Source organism: Larimichthys crocea, chromosome IX (genome assembly GCF_000972845.2).
Source record: "Larimichthys crocea isolate SSNF chromosome IX, L_crocea_2.0, whole genome shotgun sequence".
Classification (NCBI taxonomy): domain Eukaryota; kingdom Metazoa; phylum Chordata; class Actinopteri; family Sciaenidae; genus Larimichthys; species Larimichthys crocea.
In genome coordinates this window covers 3,099,996-3,126,130 of record NC_040019.1, presented here as the reverse complement: position 1 = coordinate 3,126,130, position 26,135 = coordinate 3,099,996, and the positions used below count along the sequence as shown (strand labels likewise).

At 41.7% G+C, this 26,135-nt stretch overlaps 1 protein-coding gene across 5 annotated transcripts in view; it reads left to right on the top strand.

Moving 5' to 3' along the window:
* Positions 1–26,135, top strand: part of garnl3 (GTPase activating Rap/RanGAP domain like 3) — a 71,047-nt gene that overhangs the window by 19,169 nt on the left and 25,743 nt on the right. For all 5 annotated transcript variants that reach the window (XM_027282030.1, XM_027282027.1, XM_027282029.1 and 2 more), the window contains 8 exons: positions 4,368–4,437; positions 18,874–18,948; positions 20,342–20,441; positions 22,129–22,247; positions 23,821–23,885; positions 24,990–25,053; positions 25,226–25,252; positions 25,615–25,690. In XM_027282030.1, the coding sequence (XP_027137831.1) occupies positions 4,368–4,437; positions 18,874–18,948; positions 20,342–20,441; positions 22,129–22,247; positions 23,821–23,885; positions 24,990–25,053; positions 25,226–25,252; positions 25,615–25,690 (596 nt within the window). The remainder of the gene's footprint in view (positions 1–4,367; positions 4,438–18,873; positions 18,949–20,341; positions 20,442–22,128; positions 22,248–23,820; positions 23,886–24,989; positions 25,054–25,225; positions 25,253–25,614; positions 25,691–26,135) is intronic.

The window sequence follows — 26,135 nt, the reverse complement described above, 5'->3', positions numbered from 1 at the left end:
AACTGAATATTCTGTTGCTTATTAAGTGAGCCTTCTTTTATTTCTCCTCTCTCTCTCTCTTTTCTCGGAGAGGAGACATTTTAGTATATACACGGAAAATTTTGAATTATTCATGACATGCTTTTTCAGTTCAAGGTAGAGTGGAGGTGCATGCAGCTCTGCCTGTATGACAGCGACAGAATATGAGGGCCAGGCATCTGGCTTGGAAGTGTGCAAGTGAGCAGCTGAGTTTAGATGTGGTCCAAGGTTAACTCGGTGGTTATAGCTCATTTCCAGCCTCGCAGGTGGATCTGAAAATGCCGCCACTGCAGCAGCTCTTTACAGTGGCAACAGGAGACTGGAGCTGCAGTGACACTTGAACAGAGAGAGAGAGAGATCATACAGTGACCATACAGCTCCTATGGCACAGTGCTACCAATAGCAGAGAGGCTTCTTTCCATGCTGCACCAATTGTGCAGCGAGCGAGGGAGGAGAGCTCTTTATTGTCATGAAAATGCTCTAACGTCTGATAATATTGCTGTCGTGGCTTGTTATGGGGATTTTTCTTCTTTTGTTTTTTTGCTCATGCTCATCCCCGATCACAGCTTTGCTCATTTCGTCTAGTTTCTACACTATCGCTGTTGCAAAAATGATTGATTTGATTAAGACTAATCTCTGAGTCTCTGGGCACCGAGCAACATCTGTAACTTTGTTATTACGAATTGATAAGCGGTGAAGCCTTCGGTGCATGCGTCGGATGAATTCAAATCAGATAAAAAGATGGATTCAATCCGGACTGCGATTTCCCCATATTGAACCTGTTAACTGTGTTAGACGACTTGACCTCACATGTCTGCAGTGATTCCTGAGAACTGCTGCAAAAGAAATTTAAAAATATCAGACGTGTTTGGCAGATGTTTGATTTAAAAAAAAAAAAAAATCTGAATTCTGTACCAGCTGATGGGCCTTTTTTATGCTCCGCTTTATTATTGCTCTCAACAATCTTGTGCTCGGCAACACTTGAACGCCTCTTGACATCAAGGTCTTTCGGTGTGTTTGGCTTTTCTCTCTGACACAGTTTTCGAATAGAGAGAGTGATTGAACAGTTTAAAGAGTCATACAGTATTTAACAGAAGCGATAAAAGGATTGGCTTTTTTCTTGAGCAGCACTATGAGGGTTTAGTATGATGGGTGGCATTGTGAGTTATACCTCACATTTCATTGTACTGTATGGAGTCTTTCAGTGGCCACTGTCCATTGTCTTTGTGACAGAAACCACAATTTGTAACCTTTGCTGTACTCCATTACTGAGGGCAGCCGCTGAGTGATGAATATCCATTTTAGCTCTCTCTCTGTTTCGGAGTGAGTTCTCTTTGGTCCGAGCTCTCATTTTTCTTCATGCTTCTGGAAAGTGAACTGTTGTGGTGCAGAGTTCAAGTCGTGATGTCCAAACATGGGACAGGCTTTGAATGCAGGTTAATGGGTTCATCTGTGTCATATCGAAATTAGGCCAACATGTGGGCGTAAGGTTACATGATGGGACTTATAATCACTTTTTTATTATCACAAGGTTAACAGTGTCTCAGTTATATGTAGTACACTGTGTACTTCCTGTTGTAGTGCGCTAATTTTGAGAGGTTCGGTAAATTTGAGTACGGCTGCTGTGCACGTACTGGACATGACGATCTCAACATTTTACCAGTTTTTCTTCATCTTCTACGCTAAAATTGCAACCGGACAGAGCATTTGCCGCCAACATTTGAATGCCCAAATATAAAATTTAAAACATATATACTTGTATATTGTATCCAGCAGCTTCCTCTGCCACCATTTCTACAATGCCGCTCTGTAAGCTTTATTATTTTTGAAAGAAAGGACACTGAATATGAAGAGCTCAAAATATGATTGGGACCAATTTCAGCTCTTAGTTTGCAGTGACTGGAACAAGAATTCCCACCAAGGCGAACACGCTCTCACTGTGGAGGACATCTTTTTGTTTCTTTGATTCCTCGTACTTACTGTTCTTGAAATCTGAATATGTCACGCCGCTCCGTTGACAGGTACACGTTCCTCATCAGACCCCAGGCACTTTCCTCTCAACTCGTTTCACCTCTTTTAATAGGTGTCAGCGCAGCTTTTTGGTCTGACAGACACCACCTTGTGTACAAACGGCTCTTAGTTCACCACAGTCTGCACCTCCTACATGTGTTTCATTTTTAAAAGCGCAAAGAAAAAAGAGGCTAAAATTGAACAACGGACAGGAAGCTTTTGTGTCGTGGCTTTTGAAAGCCTAGTTTCACAAACCTCTAGTGAAGGAGATGTAGGGGGTTTTCATTAAGATGGTGGGTGGGGTGGTATCAATTAATCATCCCCCTGTGATGCACAATCCTTTCCATGACCCCCTCTCAGAGGAAAGGTTGAAGGGTAAGAAAGATAGAAACCCGGGGTGAGCACACAAAGGTAAAAGCTGTGATGCAGCACATGTTGTGATGGCGCTCCAGCAGACCCCACCCCGATCACTAGTATGTCGAGGGAGCGTGCACGCGGGAGGAGAAGTGGGTAAGGAAACAGTGATGGAGACATCCTGTAGTACAGACGCACTTTAAAATGCGTCCTTTAAGCTTGAGTGTGCATTATGTATTAACAGCCCCACTCTGCCTTCATCTCCTCTGCAGAGAGAGAGAGAGAGAGAAACCTGACCAGAGAGGGAAGAGTTAGGAGGAGATATAAAGAGGAGTGGGGGATGTGGTCCAGAGAGACAAGGGGAAGCAAAAAGCATGCAGGTCATAGCACCACTCAGGCAATCTTATAGATAGATGCAAACACAAAACACCCCCCACCATGCACACACACAGACGGTTTACCACTCGCTGCCATCTTTCATAGATCCCTAAAGCCAGTGGGCTGATATCTGGGTCGAGCTTAGATCTATAATAAATATAAAGAAGGGTAAAACAATCCTTTTTTTAGGGGGACAGAACAATTAATTCAGAGTAGCAGCACTGGTTGGCCCTTTCCACACCCTGATGTTGTTGTGGCTTTAGGATGTTGCGTGCTAAAATATTACCCTTGTGCAGCTAGTCTGTGGCAGTTTATAATATATAGTATATATTGTCTCTTTGTGTGTTAGGAGGTTGTGTCTTTGGTTTTAATCAATACTAGTGGGCTTGAAACAAGTAGAAGGTTGAATTTAAGCTCAAGAGTCTATAGCCGAGCGAACAGTGGGGCTGTTCTTTGGTTAGTGAGTATAATGTTCACAATAATGTTGTATAAAATGGTTTACTATCCTAACAGGGCTGGACATAACCGTGCATAAAGACAGTTGTTTTGGAAAAAGTCATGGGTTCACCTAAGCTATTAGGCTAGGCTTCTGGGGACCATGAATATCTTCACAGGATGTCATGGCAACCAATCCACGAGCCAGTCACCAATTTCTGACGTTGTATTTTACTGTTGGGGTTTTGCTTTTAGTCTTTAGTTGATGTGATTACAGGTGTTTGTTGAGATGGACATACGTTTGAGAGCGGTTACATGATTCAGGTTTAAACTGTATACCTTAAAAAGAATATACTTGTTAATTTTCTCACTGTTAAAGTCAAGTCTTTAAAATATGAAGCTACAGTCAGCAGCTGTTTAGCTTTGCCGAGCAAAAAAAACAAAATGGGGAAACGGTTAGCCTCGCCAAAGTAAACAATGAACACAATACAGGATATCATGTTTGTTTTTGTGCGACTGTTTCTTGGCCAAGAGCAGTTAGGACTCATAGGACACGTCTGTTTGTCTTATATGTGATACTTTAACATGTTTAAGTCAGTTCGAGCGTCTTCTATCATGGACTTCTAAATAATTCAAAAACTTCAAAATGTACAACCATTAAAAGACGTCCATGATAGAATTACTTTTTGTGTGTTTTAGTTTCTATGTATAAGCAATTGTATCTACCCTGTGTGTGTGTGTGTGTGTGTGTGTGTGTGTGCATTTGACCAGCAGTCAGCTCTCCCAGCCAGTCTCCATCTATCACTCTGGCTTAATTCAATCAGGACCCGTGTCTCAATCAGAACTGGGTTGGCTGCCGCTCCCGGCCAGTCACCATGCCACCGGCGGCGGCCCCGCCACACCGACAAAGACTTCAGACAGAAAGAAAAGGGAAAGAAAGAAAGACAGAAAAAGGGGAAAGGGGGGGGGGCTACGAGAAAGAAAGAACATAGGGTGAACAAAGTGAGCATGAAGAAGGAGACGAAGTGAGATTAAAAACAAACAAAAAGACAGGAGAAAAGCAGATGCTGCAGCTGCCACTTGTGTATGAGCGATGTCACGGTTTGTGTACGTCTGAGTTGTGTGATGGAGGACAGACAGGCCATGTGTCTGACCATGAGTTTGTGTTGCAGCTCTGCCTCGGAGGACTTGGGCTGCAGGCGTGGAGACTTCAGCAGGAAACACTATGGTTCGGTCGAGCTGGTGAGTCCCATCCACGATGCACTCGTCTGTTTTTTCCTCTCAGCGTGACTGTGTCTCCTCATCCTCTTTCTCCTCATCCTCCTTGTTGAGTCTTCTCTCTCATGATCTCCCCTCCCTTTCTGCCTCTCTCCCTCTTCCCTCTTCTCTGTTGGCATGGATGGACAACAGAGGGGGACTGATGAGTCATGACGTACTGGGTGTGGTCCAAGCGATGTGCTTTGCCAGCGTGGATCACAGTGGGTGCTCTACTCACGGTGATGCAGGACTCGGCCTCCTTACAAACTTCATTTGTTTTGTTTTGATGCTACTGCAGCGCAGTGTGTGTGTGTGTGTCTGTGGTTGATTACTAAGGTGTTGAGTCATTGTTGCTTTCGGGGTGTGTGTTTGTGAGTATACATCCCTCCACTGTGAGCTGAGTCTGTACATCCCGATAGCCCAGAGGGACAGGAAGTCCTAGGGTTTCGCACTGCGATCGTACTTCCTACCCGAGACATATTGTGGGTTTGTACGTGAGTGCTGTGCACCACGTGTGCGACTGATTAGTGTTGAGGAGAAACCACATGCTGCCTATCAGTACGAGCAGACTGACACTACGCACAATGCTGCTGTGTGTGGGGGTGTGCATGTGAGAGGGGAAAAAAGAGAGGAGCGGTATCCAAACACTGTGGTGTGAGCGTGAGCCAGGATGAGGTCACTGATAGCGTCAATATGCAAAGTGTGCCCATCTCCCAGCATCTCACAGCGGTGTGAGACGACGATTTTTGTCAGTGGTGTCTTATCATCTCCGTCACCTCTGCTACACTTTGAATTAGACATTTTTGCTGCACCAACTACATCTAGAAAGCTTTTTTGATCCATCAATGATAAGAAAATATGCATCCGTAGGTTAATATGATTAATGAAAACATTGCAAACACGTTTATTTCACTGGTTTGATGAGGCATCCTGTTGAAATTGCCTCCTTAGGTGCTCACCGTGGGCTGCAACTGATAATTATCATCATTAATCATTAATTTATTAATAGTTAAATCTATTAGTCGTTGCATCACAGTGTAAATTGGCCATATCAGCAGAGCTTAGTTCAAAAAGATGTTCAATTTACATCTACATGAAACAAAGTACTCACATTTGAAATGCTCGGAATCAACGTACGTCACCATCGCTGCTTGATAAACGACTTCAACGATTAATCAAATATCAAATTGGACTAATGATCACAGCAGTGCTCATTAACTGAGAGTGTTCTGGTCCTTACAAAGAAAATAACCTCATCTTTCATTTGTTCAGTTATGTAATATGACCTATATGTTTATGTATACGTGACAAAGACTCTTAGCTGACATGTGAATTATGACGGCGTTTAATCAAGTGGGTGTAGCGTGATGTTAGCACCTTCATAGGCTTCATGGATGGGTCCGCAAAGTGTGTGACTACTGATCATTGCTGTTTTATTTTAACCATGACTACAATCTTTTCTGAGGCAGTTAAATATTTAAAATGAAACCTTTTAAGACTAAACCACATTGAAACGTATAACCATAGCGGTGGCAGGTCAGAAAAGAACCACTAATAGTGTTTCTAACAGTTTATAAAGCACTAAAAGGAGACGGACATTAAAAATTCTGTGTTTTTGTATCAGTTAAGTTGAGCTTGAGTTTAAAAAAAAAGAAAAGTTTTGCATATTTGATAGATAGATGAGAAGGTCGATACCACTCACATGTTTGTACAGTAAATGTGAAGCTCAAGCAGTTCATTTATAGAAAAGCAGAAATATAAAAACATAAAGTTTAATGAGCAGTTATCTGGTGAGTACAACAAGGTTAAAGCTAGGCTAGCACTTTCCCCCTGCTTCCAGTCTTTATGCTAAGCTAAGCTAAGTGCCTCCGGGCTCCAGCTTCATATTTAGCGTACCGAGAGTGGTATTAATAATGTTATCTGGCTTTCTGATGTCAAGAACTTACACAATAAATACATTTTGTCAGTTAGTTATGGAAGACATGTTGCACAGATTGTAGGTGACTGTGCATGAAGCATGAAGTAGCAACGTCATTGTGTAAAATCGACATTAACAACTTAGCTCTAAAAGCTCCTATTTAGTTTTGATGAGTAGTTTATGTTAACCGGCACCAGCACAGCCTCCTTAGTGATAGTTAGTCTTTAGGTCAGTTAGACTGCAGTATCGTTTTAATTAGCAATAATTAGTTTGACGTGTTTTACCAAAATAAAACAAAAAAAATAATCATTTCTGGTTTGAGTCTGTTTTTAAGACACGACTATCCCTGAAGGGACGAGAGGCTGTGTGGTATGTTTGATAGAAGAGTAAGTGGATAATGGAAAATTAATGGCAGGGCTTGATAAACCCAGGCTGATCTTCACAAATAACCTCAGGGTGGATAAGCACATGATGCCAAGCTTACATTTTAGCAATTATCTTGAGTCCTTGACTCTGCAGTGAAATTAAGTCTTTTGTTTTGTTTTGTTTTTTCTGTTGGAAAGAGAATATAATTGCTTGTGTGAACATATAAGGAAAGTGTTATTGTCGACTCTGGTGCTCGCGCTGTTTAAGGCGGTATGTCTCCAGGGGAGGCTTGTGCAAAGGTCGGGAAAGAGTCGGTGGAAATTCAGGTCCTGATGCCTTATAGCCAACAAACAGCTTCTTGTGCTGACAGTATTAAATCTGTGTTGTGCTCCTGCTCTGTGTTTCTGTCTGATGTAAAGTCGGGCAAGATATTAGCGCCTGATATGTCCATAAAAATCAGAAAATATGCACAGAGGTGGAATATATTAACTTCTTACTGATATATTTCGTATCAGTGTATGTGTTGGCCTATAATGTCAGCACAGAAATGCCCAAAAGACGCTGGGTGGTTTAAAAATAACATGTTTGTCTACCAGAGAGCGCTAACAAGTAAGAATAAAAAGCAGCTCAGTGCATATCTTTGACACGACTTTTTAAGAAACACAATTATTCTTGTGAAAAACATCCATGTGTATGTTTAGAAATACTGACACTGTGTCAGCCTCAAAGCTGAGGGGAGTATCACAGAGTATCACTCAGGTTATAATATATAAGGTGTCTGCAGTCCTTTAAAAAGACAATAAATGTACCAAATTAGGACCTTCACCTGATTTCATCTGATTTTATTTGACATATACTTTTTCTCAGAAGATTCAATAACCTACAAATACTCATCAGCTTAAATTCCCCTACAAAGAAATGTTTGATTGGATGATTTAACAATAATTTCACTGTTTAATTCCAATTTTTGTAAATCTTATTGGCCTAATGTGGCAAAGCCTTCTGTGCACAATTAATTTAATTTAATGATTTCTTGATTTTACAATCTTTAAGCTAAAAATACTAGAATAAATATGCATGTTTTTTACGTTGTATATTACATATTACGTTAGTCGTTTCGGGAAGATATATAAACTGTTTTCCTGAAGTATGAGAATGAGGAACAGCCGTGATGATGGTTATGTTTTAGTGTATGTGCATGATGAATTTCTTGATCGTTGGTGGAGAAGAGGAAGGAATAAATAAATGTTCCTCATCCTGTACTTCCACATTTCTGTTGTTCCAAATAAAATATAAACAAACGTTAAAAATCAATCCCTAGAGTTTCTCTATTCGTGCCACCTGTCGACTGTTCCTGCAAGATTTGTCCAAACATCGTTACATTTGTTCATATTTTTGTCTCAGATATGATAAAAGTCTGCCCCCGTTTTCCCCTGCACCACACATATACACCTCATTATTTCGACTACAAATCACGTCCCCCTTTGTGTCGCATCTTTTCTCGACGTGAGCTCGACTCGACTTTGAAGAACGTGTTTTTCGAATGTCTCAACACAAGTGGGAGATAGTGATTCAAAGCAGGGTCTCCCTAATAAGAGAGAAACCAGCATAAGCAGCGTTGTGAGTCATTCTCTGTGTTTGTTTTATTTCTGGCATCAGTGAAGCGGCGGTAGCAGTTGCCAGTAAGGGCAGGTACCTCCTCAGACAGCATCGTCGCGTTATGATTCATTCTAGTACACACACACACACACACACACACAGAAACTACTTTTGACATTATAGAAGTGTATAAGATCTGGGTACATTTCAGCCTCTCATGAAGAGTCCGAAATAGAAACTCTGTTCTTAGCACATTTGATAAAGACACATGAAGATATAAGAACCAGGGAGGCTTTTGAAATAAGTTCATGAGGATTGTTTTCAGTGAATCTATCCGTCTGTATCTGTGCACCCTCATGAGCATCGCATCATCAGGGATATGATTGAAAGTAGGAAAGCAGAACGACTCAGTCCCTCCAACAACAAAACTAGCAGCTCTGTAAGGTTGAAGACAGTATTCTACCATCTACGTTCGATGTTTAGCAGGAATAACGTTTACGATGTTCACCGTAAGTCCCGATAAAGAGTGCCGGGCTAACATTGTGACAAAAACATGTAAGAATAGCAGTATGTCCGCAATATGTTTCACTGTCAGAGTTTGATCTGTTCAGTCTGAATAATTTTATGCTCTTTCAAATTTGTGGAAGTCTAAACAGGAAGTTAGTGGCTTAGACGGCCTACTTTATGGGCCACAATGTGGAAGCAAATGCAGCCGGGTAATTTTGTGTACAGTAATCAAACTTTTTCAGAACAGCTTCCCTAAGAAGAAGAAGAAGAAGAAGATATACTTTATTAATCCCACGAACGGGGAAATTCTTTTTAACCCAGATACACACACATGCAGTACAAGGCATAGACATGCAATTTTTGGAGAGAGATGGTGGAGTGATGGGCAGCCCCCCTGAGATGCGTCCAGTGAGCAGTTGGGGTGGATCGGTGCCTTGCTCAGGTGCATAAGGGGACCTCACCCAGGAGGTGAACTGGCACCTCATCAGCTACCAGTCCACCTTCCATATTTGGTCCAACCATAAACCAACCAACCAACCAATATAACCATAAAAATGAACAGAGTGGATTGACTTCTCTTTATTCATCTGAGGTTCATCTCATAGCTTAGCATGTTGGGTAATATTTACTAATTTGCAACGAGAGGGAATATCATTAGTTTTGCAGTTCTGGACTGATCTGATGAAAATTCGACTTGATGACGGCACACTTCAGACAAACTCTGGAGGAACAGTCACTCATTAGGATTCATCCTCTGGGAAGCATGAACATCTGTACAACATTTCACAGCGACCGTCTAATGATTGTCGAGATGTTTTAGCCTGAACCAAAGCAGTGGACCAACCAACCGGCCAACAGCTGCTAGAGCCACGCTAAAATATATCCCAGTCCAGTTACATGCTTTACGTATATTTACTCTGAATTTATCAGGATAAGTTCTCCTGAAAGAGGCTTAAAAAGTAAGAAAGTACACAAAGGAATAGACAAAAAACAGTACTGCTGCTGCTACACACACACACACACTGGCCCTCAGCCTATATTACATGCCAGAGTTGCTCTAGTCAAGACATTTTAAGGTTCCTATTAACCTCTATGCCAGAGCACACACTTATCTACACAAATGAACAAACAAATGCTTCACGATGGCACCTGCATTCATAGATAGAGACAACAACACGAACACAAAGGCGACTCCCCGCCCTGTCTTGTCACTTCATTCAGTGACTCCACGGTCCACTTTTCAAAAGCTTTAATTGTGTGTTGAGCACTAAAAGCTGAAGCCCCGGCAACAATTAAAGCCGTTTTCATCCTGACACGACCGCGTGCAGAGCGTGGCAGTGTTTTTCCTCAGTGAATTGAATTGTCTTTATTTGAGGCTCGGAGATTAAGGCGGTGACGGATAGGCGATAGGAGGGTGGGCGCTGGCTGTCTCCGAAGCTGTGTGGTATATATCGCACAAAAAAAATAGTGGGAGGTATTGAGGATAAAACTCTTTAGACGCACACAGTCAACAACGTGTGGGCTTGTGCAGTCGTCTCGGCTTTGTGCTGTAGTTCACGTCAATGAATGTGACTGAGAGGTGTGTGTGTGTGAATATCTGTGTGCATGTGTGTGTGTTGAGAGGTCAGCTGTCAGTCCTGCACAGTGACTGGTGAGCAGAAGGCTCCACTCTCACCTGCCTACCAGTGTTACCGTCACTGGCTCGGAGGCTTTTGACTGCACCGTCACATTGAATTTATTCTCACCCTCAGCGTGTGTGAGCATCTCACTGTGTGTGTGTGACTGCGTCTGTTTGTATGTTTGACATACAACATGCTAAACAGCGGCCACTGTGGCCACAAGTGGCAATTACAACATAATACCCAGTGTGATTTTATGTATGCTTTATGTTTTTGATACAGCCGGTAGATCTTCTCGGTAATATCAGAGTGTCAGTGCCAGAAACTGCAGTTCCTCAAACAGCCACTTGAGGCTGGCTCCATAAGCGCCTATGTTCAAATGTCCAACTTCACAGCAGAAATAAACATGTTTACAGCCTGGTACAAAATAGTTTTGGTCTCTGTAGCTAATTTCCCCGTTCATAACATCTGTACTGAGGGTGAATTTACATTCAACTCACCTGTTCAAATTATATTAAGGCTTAAAGTTATGCAGAATTGACATGGGTGCCATTCAGCCCACCACAGGTCCACCGATAATCCCTGTAAGGCAAAAGAGACATGTTTGCCAACAGATTTTGAGCTTGAAACCAGCTCTTCAGAAACCTACAGTGACAATATGTATATGCTGTTCATTCTTTATACTGTATTGAACTGAGCAAAGATGCATTTTATTTCCCATGGCTTGTTTCTACTTTTGGTGTAATGTAGGTTTCTTGAATACTTTTCATTTTAAACAAACAATCATCAGCATATAAATTGAGAAAAGTGAGAAATTAATGGATGGATTAACTGATAATGGAAAATCAGCTAACTATCTTCTTCTTATCTTCTTTTGGCTCAGTGGGTGGATGTTATATGTCACCCAAGGTCAGATATCTTACTCTGTTTATTGTCTGTGAAGCTAATGATCATAGTTTTTCTGTGAGGCTGCCTATACTTTACTATACTTGAAGTTTTTTTCTGTTGAAGTTGAAGTTGAAGTTGCCTGTTTGACACTTTAATGAAGCTGCGGGGGCCAGTCGCAACTCAAAATCTGGGCTTGTGGAGAACAGAGGTTGTTATAGCTCCTCTGAATTTTGAATTTTTTTCTCGCTTTTATGTCACTTTATGTCTCTTTTAGACATAGGCGTGCTGTCATCTACCCTTCAAAGGTTCCAAAAATACAGTGATGCATGTCAAATTCTTAATAATTGATTCTCTGTCCTTGCATAAGTTCTAATTAGACGACTCAGTTTTGAGCATCAAGCACCTCTGAAAGTAATTTAAAGTCTATGTCATAGTGGGTGCTTATCCAAACAACCAAAGATTAAACTCTTTCCCTCTATCTCACGCTCTTGTCTCTCCATCTGTCCCTCCTCCTCTCATTTTCCCTGATACATAACTAATCGTCTATTAAAGCAGGTGATGCATGGCGCTCTGCTGCTGCGCTCTGTGATCCCGGGCTTCGCTGCAGCATCTGCCCACTCTTGAGGGCTCTTAAAGCTGCTTGCACCCTACCAGCGTGACTCCTGGGAGGGTGGGACGGTGGGTGGGTGGCCCCCGATGCCTTCAGTCCTAGTCATTAGATTAGTCATCGGCAGTGTTGCTGTGGTATAAATGGGGGAAATATCGATGTGGTGCTGTTAGTGTGGCTGGATTTGTCCTAGCCACAGGCAGCGTTAATGCTAATCAGGTGCAGTCAATGGCAAACAAGCATGTTACAGATGTTGTTTGTCTTTAATTTACATTTTGACCTCTAATTTTCCCCTTCACAGGTAGTTTCATTATGCATTATACATTATCGGCATCGCAGGATTCTTCCACCGCATGTATAGGCACCATATTTCATCATATAACTCATATTTATCTCATTATTGTATATTAGAAGACTAAACTCATACAGTATTTAAAAGATAAGTCTGCTCATGTTATATATTTTCCTTATTGTCAACAATGAATGTCACTAACAAGATTAGTTTGTGTTTCTAAAGCCTGATCGAGCTGATAGAGCTTGTTCCTGTGTGCCATAGAGAGATGAATCAGACTATTTACTGGTATGGTTTAGTTGTTGGTTTTGGTCTTTCTTTGGATTTCTTGAGATAAAACATCGTACATCACCATATCAAATAATAAAACTTCACAACTGTGCGGCGACTCGCTTGTTTGGGGAGCGGCGGTCATGTCGTAACTTTGAAAAGCAACAGGTGGTTAAAACAGTCTTTCGTATTTGTTTACCACATTTCACTCCCATTTCTCTCTAAATGCAGCAGCTGTAGTATTTTTATTCTGGACCGTCTGAGTCATTGGATGACCTTTTGTGACACACGCTGAGACATTTATGTCCATACACCTCTCAGATTTTCTCTTCGATCAGCGCAACCTTTAATGATGACTCTGCTGAACTCATGTTCAACCCTTTTAAGATATAACCTTAAACAACTAGACACACACACACAAGCACGCACATTGTGTTTGGCTTCACTGTGTCCTTACTGATCTTCTTACTGCTGCTATGCATTACCTGTGATGCTCATGATATATGAGTTAAAATTCACCATAATTTATCAAAACATCCATAAAACGCTAAATTTCATACAGAAATAAACACAAGCAGCTATAACCTGCTAGTGTTAGCCAATGCTGATGCAAAATCTGCATCATTTGGTTGAAAACGTCATCTTCAGCTGTTTGCAGCTTATTTGTTTTAAAAGGAAAACTCCATATATGCATGTAAAACATTCATATGATGGCCACATACCTCATGTTTTTGTATTTAGCAACATATTTGCAATGCAGTATCATACATGGAACATAAGTTAAATGTTATTTGTTTTAAAATAAACTGTATATTTTACTTTTAAGATGGGAGTTAGTGATGAGGAATGACTACTACGACATATCCTTGATTGTCACCACACAAAATGTAGTTGGTAATGTTGGTAGTAAGATTAAGTTTAATTCAATTCTTTTACACTTTTACTCTTTGGTTTGTCGTTTTTTGATAACATGCTTGACAGGCCAGTTAAAGGTTGCTAAACTTAGATTGCCCTTCCTCTTTGGGGAAGTTTTTCCTTGCCACTGTTGCCAGGCGCTTGCTCATGGTGGGAACTGTTGGGTCTCTGTAAAATAACATTATATATAGAACTGCTAAGTATGGAGAGCGTGTCATGAGATAACCTCTGTTCATATTTGGTGCTATATAAATAAAGAAAAAGACTTTTTTTTTTATCAGAGCCTTCTCTGTTTAATTTTCTTTATCTCTCTCTTTTCTGCCTCCTTCCTTCATCCTCTTTTCTGCTTCTATTTATCGCCTGCCTAATTTTTTCCATCTCTCTTTTTTTCTCATTAGTCACTCGTGTCTTCTCTCTGACTGTGCACCTGCCTCTGCTAACTTACTACTTCCCTCCTCACCCGCCGCCACTTCCTCTCCTGCTCCGCTGCTTATATATATAAATATATATACGCCTCCGTGTTCTCTGTGCTTTCCTGGAGGATTGTGAGTGTGCATGAACAGGCCCACTGATGAGATCAATTATCTATCAGCAGTCACAAAAGTATTGATTTAATACCCCGACACACACATACATACATCCATCCATCTCTCTCTCTCTCTGCAGTGCAGCGCTCCTTTGTCCCGTGGGCCTTTGGGAAATCAGAGGCTCTCTGAGTACGCCGTGAGCCCGATTGTGTTTGTGAAATGTTCAAGTCATGCCCTAAAATGGGAGCTGTTTAAGTGTGTGTGCAAAAGAGAGTGTGTGTGTGTGTGTGTGTGTGCATCCTTGCTCCGTCTATAAAACTCAAAAGCCTCGGCTCTTTCCCATGGGGTTACGCATAGTGGAGACGGCTATTATTCTTTTATCATTCGGCTTTTTGTTGTCATTACACATCGCTCTTTGCCTCTCTTCCCCAGTGGCCTCATCCTTCATTCTGTCCCTGTCTCTCTCTCTCTCTCTTTACGTCTGATGCCCCTTCTCTCTCTCTTTTTTTTTTTCTCCCTCTGCCCTATCCATCCACTATTACTCCCCGGCAGTGGTGAGGTGTTTTATGGGTTGTTTGTTAAAGCGTAGAAGCATAACGCTCTCCCCTTTCTCCCTTGTTTCCTCTTCTCCTCGCCTCCCCCGGCCCACGGGGGAATCGTTGGAGTACAGCTTTTTTTTTTTTTTTTGCCACTCTTCTGTTGCATGATTTAAAAGCAATGGCTGCCTGATGCATGCATGTGAGTGCGCTCGTAGACGCGCAGACTCCCCAGAGCGCTTAATCACTCTTTTTCTCCTGCTATTTTCAATTCCTTCACCCAAAAACAGCGGAGAGCCTATTCACACACAACAGCACAAACACTCACCTAAACACACATTTAATACAGAAAGTCACACTTTTTTTTCCTCTCTCACATGAAGACACACACACATATAGGGAGGCGGTGCATTGCTCTGTCTGAACACTGCGTTGGTTTCGCCTCCATTATCCTGCGATTGGACAGTTAATGTTGCAGGAGGCGAGAGAAATTGAAGCAGATATGGGGCCTATAGCTTCACCATTTACTTTCCATTTTTCCGCACACACGCACACCGATCTTGTTCGCTCGCAGATAAACACATGCAAATACAGGAACATACCAGCACAGCGGGAAATGTGTAGAAAATATATTTCTTTTTCAGGTCTATTAATATGCATATGAAAGAGGGAGAAGGCAGTATTTCCTACAGCCTCTCCTAAGACACAGCCAATTATTGCACAGCAGCCACTCTGTCGTTTATCAGAGCTTCACACCTGCAGTAAACATGGCTGGCTCTCAACCACGGGATTGTATTATGTCATTATATACAGTATACCATGGGGAGAAAATACAGTGGGTGAAATCAATGTCATATTAATGGGAGTATTTTTATGGTATCAGTGGATTTCATGGTCTTGTTTGATAACCTGACCCGTGTTAAAGTGCCATTTGTCCATTTGTCAGTCACTGATTTGTGCAACAGCATTGCACCTGCGGCTGCAGAGCCTGGTTACATTGCCTACTTGCCCAGCTCCGGTTCTGGCACGACACTGGCTCCATTCACCGTCAGCATTCCCTTGCACCCTGAGCCCGATAACCTCCTCTTCCTCTTCCTAATAGACCAAATGATTAATCAAGAAAAAAATCAGCATGTTATGGTGAAAATAATCATAATTTGAAGCTTTGTTCAGTAAAATAAAAGCAGAAATAGATTTTTTTTTTTCACGCAGACTTGAGTGGCAGACGACGGGTCAATTGTTTTACATTTTGTGTTACAATATGTCAGACTCTTTTATACCCAGCTCCAGTAAAGCTAAATTTCACTGAGGAGCTTTCTAATTCCCCCCCTCAGCCACAGTGCAACATATCAGATTTAATTTAGCATGAACAATAAAGTCAGTGTGACAGTTATTAATGATTTTATTTCAGAATGTAAAGCTCTCGTCTTTCATCCTCACTTCCCCGCAGGAATGTTTTGAATGGACTTTAACCCCCTCCCTCTCTCTTCCCATGATGAATGCACTCTCAGCACTTTCTCTCATCACTGTGCCGTCTGACATGATCTAATGAGGCTCTGAAGTGCAGGGCACACCACCCACTCTCCAAATTGATAAACGCCGCTTCTTTTTGTGTACAGGTTGTGTCCTCTGTTTGCTGTATGGTTTTAGATATCTGTTTATCATCGCGCACGGAGCCATAGTGCAGAAAAACACGTTTATTTGAGGTTTTAAGTCTTTGATCATAGTTGGGATGCTTTTACCTGGAAGATGAGACGGAGACAAAGAAATCTGGTTATTCATATCGCAGTGTATGTGATCAGAAGAGAATCCAGTTTTCTGATCGTTTCCCCCGTAGGTGTGTCTTTGATTCGTGAACGTCTCAGCCGCTCATTTCTGCACCGACAGGAAGAGTTGCCTCAACCGTTGATAATGAACACAGTTTGGTTTCAGGCTGCGTTCACACTGTGCTGGATTTATCTTCTCCATCTCATCGCCGCTAATAGAAAACAAGAGTGAAAATACGATTTCATGTATGATCAGCTGTTGTCAGAATTCCCCCTTTTCATCACGTTGCATTTTAACGTAATCTGATAATGATCGTTATCGCATTACAATCATATTGTTTGTTTTACTGACAAAGGCGGAGAGCGATCAGAAACCTGGATTAGGTGTTTACATGTCGCAGTATCAGAGCTCATCCAGGATACTTCAAAAACCTGATCATAAGCAGGTAAAAGCTTCAATATTATGCTGTAACTATGACAGCGAGACATAAAGACTGAAGTGCTTTGTTCCCTTTATGTCCTCTGTTTCATTTAAAGCTGCAACAGTGGGTGAAAAATTATATTTTGAGAATCAACTAATCGTTTAAGTAATTATTTAAATAAAAAACACCAGGAAATTGCAGTTTTTAACCTCTTGAATGTAAATATTTCCTGCTTTATCTGCTTTACATACATTTAAATTGCACATAGTCATGTTGTTGAACAGTTGGTCGAACATAATGAGACATTTGAAGACAACTGCAGCCCTGGTTTCAGTCTTTCTTTGCAGACTTCCTGGAGATCACGATGCACATTTAAGCAGCTCTCCGTGTTCACACCTCCTCTACCTGGAACCCCCTTCCTTTGTATCCTCCTCTTGTTTGGCTCCTCCTTGGCCATTTCAGGCCACCATCTGGACATATCGCAGCGTGTGCAGGGATACCGAGGCCATGCCAGAACTACTTATTTTTATTTTTTATTTAATTTTTTTACATTTTACATCTTGGCAGAGCAGAGACCTCTATCGGCGAGGGGAGCAAAACAGAGCAGGGCGGCGAAGACGGTCAAAGAGCAGAGGGCAAAGACGCAGAGACGGGAGGGAGAAAGAAAGAGAGACTCTTCGGTCCGTTGCCTGGCAACAAAGCATGATTCGGTGCAATGGTGTTGGGGGGGATAAAAAGGAAAAGGGGATGTGAAGAGGAATAGATTGAAGGGGGCTTTGTAGATGTTCACAAGGGGAAAGAGGAAATCACTCAGAGTCAGTTACCAGCAGCGCTGACTGACTGAACACTTGACTCGTTATTACTGGTGTTGAGATATCATGTAATGTCATTAACTGTGTTCACACGCATTAATATGTAGCTTGTGGAATATCTGCTTTGAAGTATGTTCTTTCTTTAAGTCTGCTTTCCAACAACAAAGCAGTCATACATCAGTCAGGTCAGTCCGTCAACGGTCCGACGGTGTGTAAATCTGGACTTGTGAACAGACTGCAGCCTACACACACACATTCACACTCGAACAAAAAGTCCATGCACCAGCAAAATATAACACTTTTCTACCATTTTCAATCTCTTGTTATTGAATTTGCAAGAGTGCATTGATTTTCCCAAAAGTTGAGGAATAGTTCAACATACTGGGAAATATGCTTTTGTGCTTTTTTGTCAAGATTTGAATTGACTGGTGGCACTCTTAGGTCTGTCTGTTAAGAAGCTACAACCAGGACATGGTTGACCGTATTCTTTATAATAAGAAGACTGCAACGCCAACACTAGCACGGGAACATGCTTACAATGACAACACGTTGATATAAGCTTAGGCTTTAATTGGACACATTTAAATTTTGATCTGACGATGGTTGGTGAGTCACCACCACTACCGCAATTCATCCTGAGGCTGACGTGACCGTCTGAACCAAATTAAATTGAATAGTTGGAAGATATTTGAGTGCGTGCCAAAGTGACAGAGCGCTTACATCAATGTCTTGGACTTTTTTCTGCAAAGCTTCATGCAGGGGACGCTTTAAAATCGCACATAGGGAGTGCTGCGGTTACAAACGGGGCTACCCGGCACCTGAATCTCTCCAAGAAACTCAAGCAAGCGCTCAAAATGTCGAAACCGTTTCTTTTTTTAAGTTTAACACAGTATACATGCTGTCCTCCTTTGCCCTCTCTTGTTTCTCTCACTCTTCCACTATCATTAACTGTCCCACTTCACTCTCATAATGTCTCCTCTCCAGCAGAGAGAGGTGAGTCAGCAACAGACACATAATTGGGTGGATAAGTAGAGGGTGGCAGATGCGCCAATGAACAAAACAAAAAAAAAAGAAAAAAAAAAAGGTTTTTACCATGAAAGGAATCGGAGGAATCATGAGAGTTATTATTGACGTGATGTGTGGAGACGTCGGAGACTCTCTGGCGAGGACAGACATGTTTGTACTGTAGCAGGACTCATGGTGCTGTTGTCACATGGAGGCGATGTGTCTGCCATGGTTCCCCTTTTTTGTCCGTGATGATAGCCAACTCTAATGTATTTATGACCTGCTTATTACTGTCTGCCACAAGTCATGGTTTGTCAGGTGTCTAATTTTAAACATGTCTCCTTCCCTCTGTCTCTCTGTCTCCCCTCTCAGCTAATTTCCAGTGACGCAGATGGGGCCATTCAGAGGGCAGGACGCTTCAGGGTGGAAAATGGCTCGTCAGATGAGGTACATACAATATATATATAATACACTTTTGTTCACACATGCATCCCATTTGTTTGCTTACCTCCACGTGGCTCTCACTAACCCCGGTAAACAGACAAAATAGCAAAAATGATGGTCATTTCTGAGGCCATTATTCGGTACACCTATACAAATCTCCTTGCATAAATGGATGATGGTGATGATCAATCTGTTTCCTTTCTTTTCCTACCACATTACCTTTGTCTAATCTTTGCTTTCTACTAGTATAATTGGATAGTTTACTTGTTTCGTTTGCTAAAAAATGATTTAAACTAAGAAACCTGAGCCATATATCTGAGTCATATCTTGTAAACATACTGTATTCCACCTTTGATTAGGGGTCGTGTACCCTGCTTCACTTCTTCAAGAAGGGTCACATGTTGAAAAGGTTAGGAGTTATGGATTATTAAACTGGTTGCAAAAATCAGGAGGAAAATCTTAAAAATCAGGATAACAATTATGATTTCTGATACAGTATGAACTGCATATCACTCAAGAATATGTATATATGGGGCGGTCGGTAGCTTAGTGGGTTAAGCGGCCGCCCCGTGTGTGGAGGCTATAGTCCTCGCTGCAGCTGGCCCCAGTTTGAATCCCGCATCGGACGGCTAATTTACTGCGTGTCACTCCCCCTCTCTCTGCTTCCTGTCTATCTTCAACTGTACTATCAATAAAGGCATAAAAGGCCAAGAAAATAATCTTTAAAAAAATATATATATGTATATATCACTCACAGGCATCCTTGAGGAAACAGTTGCATGTACTGAGACACTCACTCAACATGTTTTAAATTGATAGATGCAACAATATGGGAGTGCATCAGAGCAAGTCTTAAATAATGCATAGAAACAATTCATCACATTTTGACAGCACTTATAGTCATATTACTAGATCAGAGAAACACTTTGTGTCTTCTGGTAACTAACATCAAAGTAAACAGCCTCAGTATATCATAGAGCTTTAATTGTTTCCAGCATTCGTTGAACATCTTTGTTGCTTTTTATATCAGCAGCTACAGTGTGCGTGTCCCTTGTGGGCTCCTATCTTAATGTGATTCATTCTCTTGCTTTTGTTGGTATGATTTTTTTAGGATGTCATGTTCCATGAGACAAAACTCTAGCCTTCCAGAATGTGTACTGTTTGTGTCCTCCCAAGATGATTTGCATCACGATACAACAATAACAGCAAGACTGCAGCTCGCAGTTCTCGGGCTCTATCCGATTTTCTGCCCTTCACTGTAATCGGTACTGCTGCATAGTGTAACAGTTTTCCACAGAGAAGACTGCTGTGACTCAAGCTGTGACCATCATTATGACAATGTGGTGTTTGTGTGTGTGTGTGTGTGTGATATGTGTGTGTGTGTGTGACAAAACAGACTTTGGACTACACTCCGGGAACCTGGAGGAGAACCGACGTCCATCTGGAGAATCCAGAGTACCACACCAGATGGTTCTTTAAATACTTCCTGGGAAAAGGTCAGTGCTGCTCGGCTGTGCTCTGTAAAAAAATAATAAAAAAGAAAACACATGAACACATGGAGTATGTGTGAAAAGAGAGAGAAATATGCAGGGGGTGAGGCTGAGAGAGAAAGAGACTATAAGCTCTGCAGAAATAAAACATCCTCTGAATCTCTTTCCTGGTCCACAGGACGCTTCTTATCTTATGAAGTCAGCCTTGTCCTCGTGCAGCACCGCTCTTCATTCAAGGCCAAAACTTGTTAGCATCCAGCCATATCCCCACTGAGAGTCAACTACACTCTAATCCTATGCACCACCCAGGGCGGAGCAAAGGCTCTCCTCCGGACTGTTGCCTTCTGAAATAAGCCCAGCGCCGTGCAGCAGGCAAGCAGAGGCCATTAACGGGGAGCAGCATCGGAGACCGTTAAGACATACATTATAATTGGTCACCTGCTCCGTCACCTTACTGACCCCTCATCATCTCGCCGTCCTCATTAACGCCCTGCCTGTTCTCAAACTCGCGGTGAGGGGGGCGGCGCTGCAAGTTGTGCAACAAAAAAGATCATTGTCCGGGGGTTTTTTCTTTAGCATGACTGGAATCGGGAAGAACGCCTTCAGCTGAACGGTCGAGATAAAAAAGACAGAGCTCCGGATGGATGGAGATAATTGTGAAGGAAAAAAAGTCAATAGGTGGAAGAAAAGAAATGCATTTTCTCCTCTAGCCAGGGTCTAATCATGCTACGGCATGGGCAGCCATGTCTCCAGAAAGTTGGCTCGACCTGTTTGGACTGCAGCTGAGCCATCTGTGTCTCACAGCCTGAAACAGAGCTGACTGCATAGTACAACACAACACATTATGAACCCTAGGCCAATTATTCCGACATGAGTACTTCCCGTTAGATGAAGCAGCCAGTACAATGGCATGAATTCTTCAGTTTCTTCCTGATTAGGCGAAGAATAGTAAAACAGTTTGTCCTCGTTTACTTCCCCGTTGCCTCGGATCAGGTATGAAGATAATCCCAGATCGACTGCAATATGTTTTTTGTTCTCACGCAGAGAAAAGCCGTCCAAACTAATAAGTGTATAATTGCAACCCGACCTTGCAGAAATCATCGCTTATACCTGAAGCATAAAAGCGCGGCTAACGGGGAAATAAAGAGAGTAAAGAACCGAATCATAGAAAGAAAGTTCAATTTTGGAATAGGGAAAAGAAAGCATCAAAGCAGGACAAAGAAAGGGACAGCATGCAGGCAGATATCCTGCGTCTAATTGGGTTTGGAGGTCTGTTCAGCATTGTTTCTGAAGATGTTACCCCGTCAACCGAATAGGCAGAGGCATGAATGTGCGACTCTGCCGTGGCGTCGTCAGGAGATCTTTGTCTGCGGCCATGTCGCACACAGAGAAAAAAACTGGAGATGGGGAGGTGGGGATGAATGGAAGGAGGCAGAAAATAATGAAAGAAAGGATACGAAGGAGGAGTGGCAGAGAAAGACAGGCCAAGACCCCGAGGGGATAAAAGGGAGAGTTGAATAATAACAATTTTGGTGGCAGAAGATTAAATACGCCACTAAGAGAAAAAGATTCGACCTAAATAAGTAAAACTGTCAGTTCTCCTTTTGATATTTTCATCCTGACATCCACACATTTTAATATCCAGTGTGTGCCTGTATGATTTGATCTGAATATTACCTCCCTTGTCCTTCAGTCCACCAGAACTACGTGGGTACAGATGCAGAGAAGAATCCCTTCTACCTGTCGGTCGTCCTCTCAGATCAGAACAACCAGCGGGTTCCACAGTACAGAGCCATCCTCTGGAGGAAGACGGTGAGTTTGCCATCTGCAAAGCAGCGGCACACACAGTGTGAAAATACTCCATTACATGTAAAAAAAAACAACAAACAACAAAATCCTGCATTCCCCTGTGGAGACACGATGTGTTTTCCTGACAGCGGTGTCACGAAAACAGTGATCGACTGATATCAGTATATATGCCAAGAAACGCAAAAATGCATCACAAAAGTCAGGAAAGTATTTTTTATGAATATAACTTTGATTCGTCTGCAAGAAAACTCCACAGGGCACCTGTCAGTACATGTACAAAAGCATTATCTGTTAAATGTACTCAAAGGTCCAGTGTGTCAGATTTAGGAGGCTCTATTTATAGAATATAATATTCATAACTATGATTTTCTTCTATTGTTGTGTGCATTTATATCTACAGATTCTGCAGGGCTTCTTGTTTTAATAGTAGCTCACTACAAACTAAACTTAACGCTGGCTCCAGATCGGGAATTTCCACCTCCTTCACGCTTGGTGGTGGAGGACAAGCGGAGGGTGTTGCAATCAGCAACTACGCTTGCTAGATGCCACTAAATCCGACACACGGTTTTCAAAGTATTCTGCAGGGAAATGACCCATGTGACTGATATGTTCTTACATATTAAATTATAAAACTTAATCCTGAAGCATCAGCGTAGAATTAGCATTTTGCTGTTGTAAGATGGACGAGGGTGTGGCTGGGTTTTTTTTTTGACAGTTAGGGGTTCGGGTATTTCCAAAATGTCAGAAGATAAACCTGGAAGATCATGACGTGATAAATGTGGTGTAAAAAAACATCTAATCCATGTTTATTTTGCTCATATCACTCATCATCTCATCTAGTTTTCAGTTTATAGGGCAAGTCTCTCTTTGGTAGAACTGCTTATACAACTTATATGGATATTTAAAATGTAACAAGAATCCCTAACAAGACACTGCTTTTGTGTGAAAGGGCACAAATCAGAAATGTTTTATGTAGTGCAGTAAAAAGTACAATAATAACCTCTGAAATGCAGTGAAATGGAAATGCACAAGTAAGGTATAAGTACCTCATAACTGAACTTGATGTTCTTCAGTGCTGAAACATTTAGTTAATCTTACACGTGAACAGAGAACAGAGAGTTTGTAGGTGGCACTTTTTATGGGATCTTAATACGAGAAAGCACGAAATGGCATCTTGAGGGAGGATGCTACTCTACACTTTTGAGTCACCGTGTGTGTGTGTGTGTGTAGGTGTGTGAGATGCATGTTCGTGTTCGATGTTTGTAGTGTGGTGACTCAGCTTCATGACCAAGATAGCTTGGATCTAATTTTGGCCTCCAGCCTCATCTGGAACCTGATTAGAGCGGTGCACCTCCGCTGCCTGATCACATTGATTTGTCTTGTTTCTGTGAGACTCTAACCGGTACAGGATGTTGTTGTTGTTGAGCAGAACAACTTTGTTTGGCTTGAACTGTTCTGGTTTAATTTTGTCCTCTGTAATTATTCTGAATGACTGAAGGGAAAAAAAAAAAGACGATTGAAGGCTTCTGCAGGAACCGTTTGTAATCTCTGATCTGTGTCATTCCTGTTCTCTCAGGGCACTCTGAAGATCAGCCTCCCCTACAGCCCGACCAAAACACTATCAGTCAAATCCATCCTGAGGTGAGAAGTGAAACCAACGCAGCTCATTCACTCTTTACAAAACATGTATGAGAATCACTACTAGTGGTTATCGCATGCTGCTGCTGCTGAGACACCAAATACAGCAAATAAGAGCTGCAAATCTGCCATGTATGTCCACTGAGGAACTGAGGGGAAACACACACACACACACACATATATAAACCGATAAGTAAATGCAAGAATATTTGCCCCAAGCTGCTTGTGTGTAACGAAATATCATCATACCTAGGTGGAGGTCTAAAATAAGTCATACTTTGACTCTGTTATACAGAATATGTTTGCATTTATCCAACACTAAACACCAACAACATACTTACAATGAACAGTACTGTGTTTGTCCCCCATTTATACAAAACTTCTGTTTTAACTGAACCCCAGAATTTAACTGCATTTACACAAATTTGAGAATTTATTGAACAGCAGATTATTTCTCTTGATTATTAAATTCATCATTTTGTCCGTCTAAAATGTTTTTAATTGTGCAAAATGGCCATTATATTTTTCTAGAACCCAATGGGACATTATCTACCGTTTGTTTAGTCCAAAAAGTTCAGTTAATGATAATTTATGACAAAAAAAATACCCATTTTAGGTTGATTGACTTGTTTTTCAGTCATTCAAGCCTCCTATTTGGAGTAATTGCACAAAATTGTACAAATTGTAGCCCAAATCATCACAAACCAACCCCAATATATAGAAGTACAAAGCTGTTCTGCCAAATCTGGCAACACAGCTCGCGTATTTTCTCTGAACGTCACGTCTAATGGAGAGAGTTCAAATTCAAATCTTCAGCATCACGTTTCCAGTAGCAGATTTCATGAGTGACTAGCAACAGGACGTAATGAGATGTATGAAACATGAGCTTATAAATTCCTCAGGCTGAGCGGTGTCACCTCTCGAGCTCTGAATGAGTATAAATGGTCCAAGTAGGACGAGAAATCCCCCGTATCAAGTCTCCTGCTCATTTTTCTGTGTAGCCCTTTGAGCTATTTGTCTCCCATCGATCCTAAACACCCTTTTCTCTCCTTTTTTTCCATTACTACTTCCTCCACTCCTCCCTCTTCCTCCTCTCCTTACTCCCAGTGCGATGAACATGGACAGGTTTGAGAAAGGCCCCAGGGAGATCCTCAACCCAGAGATTCAGAAGGTGAGAGTAACACCAGAACATCGACCAGCTCTTAATGAAATGTAGCACCGGTCCATTTCAATGGCAGACCCGATCAGCAGCATCTGAACTAAATTATATCCTCAGGCCTGTGTCATCTCTACCTGGAGAGCTGTCTAGTGTGAATGATAATTGTTATGTCCTCTTTCATCAGGATCTGCTGGTGTTGGAGGAACAGGAGGTATGTGATGACACTGCTTTCACAGTACGGTTTATCTCATTTGTTAAGTGGTTTCTGTGGAGCTCTGGAGTTTGTTTGCAGAGAACTGCTCTCTTTTGTTTGGGTTCCTTTCACAGACACTCACTTGTTTGATTCCTTATTTGTTTCTTTGTCTGGTAAAAGTCGCTACCATACTCTCCAACCACAGCAATATACCTTCTTATGCACAGTGAATACATGCTTCATGTTCTTAGTTTGACTTCTAAATGCCTTTTGTGTGTCTTTTCCATCATATGTTAGGTTCTCTATGAGCATTTCCTACCATAGAAACAACTGTATGTCAATAAAAAGTAACATTTTAACTCATAACTATGATTTTGTAGGGTTCTGTCAACTTTAAGTTTGGCGTCCTGTATGCCAAAGACGGACAGCTCACAGATGACGAGATGTTTAGCAACGGTAAATCCCTCTATGTTCAACTTTTTCAGTGTCTATTAGTTATTATTATTTATTTAAATATGCCTATTCACTTACTTGCATGGGAAGATTGAATTTTCCTATCTCTCCGTTTATGAAGCCTGAAGGCAGCAGCGAGTTAGTTAAAGAAACGGAAACGGGGAAACAATTAGCCTGGTTCTGTACGAAGGTAACAAACCTACCAGCACCTCTAAAGCTCACTAATTAACATTTTATATCTCGTTTGTTTACTGCGGCAAGCCAAGAAAAAAGTCCAGCACACAACCCCTCCCATAAAACCAGATTGCACAGATTCAACAAACATGTTAATTAGGCAGCCTTAGAGGGATTTCATGTGGATTTCATTAGTTTCAGACAGAGCCAGGCTCGATGTTTCCACTTGTTTTCAGTCGTGCTAAGATAAAATTAGTGGCTGCTGTGTGTGTGT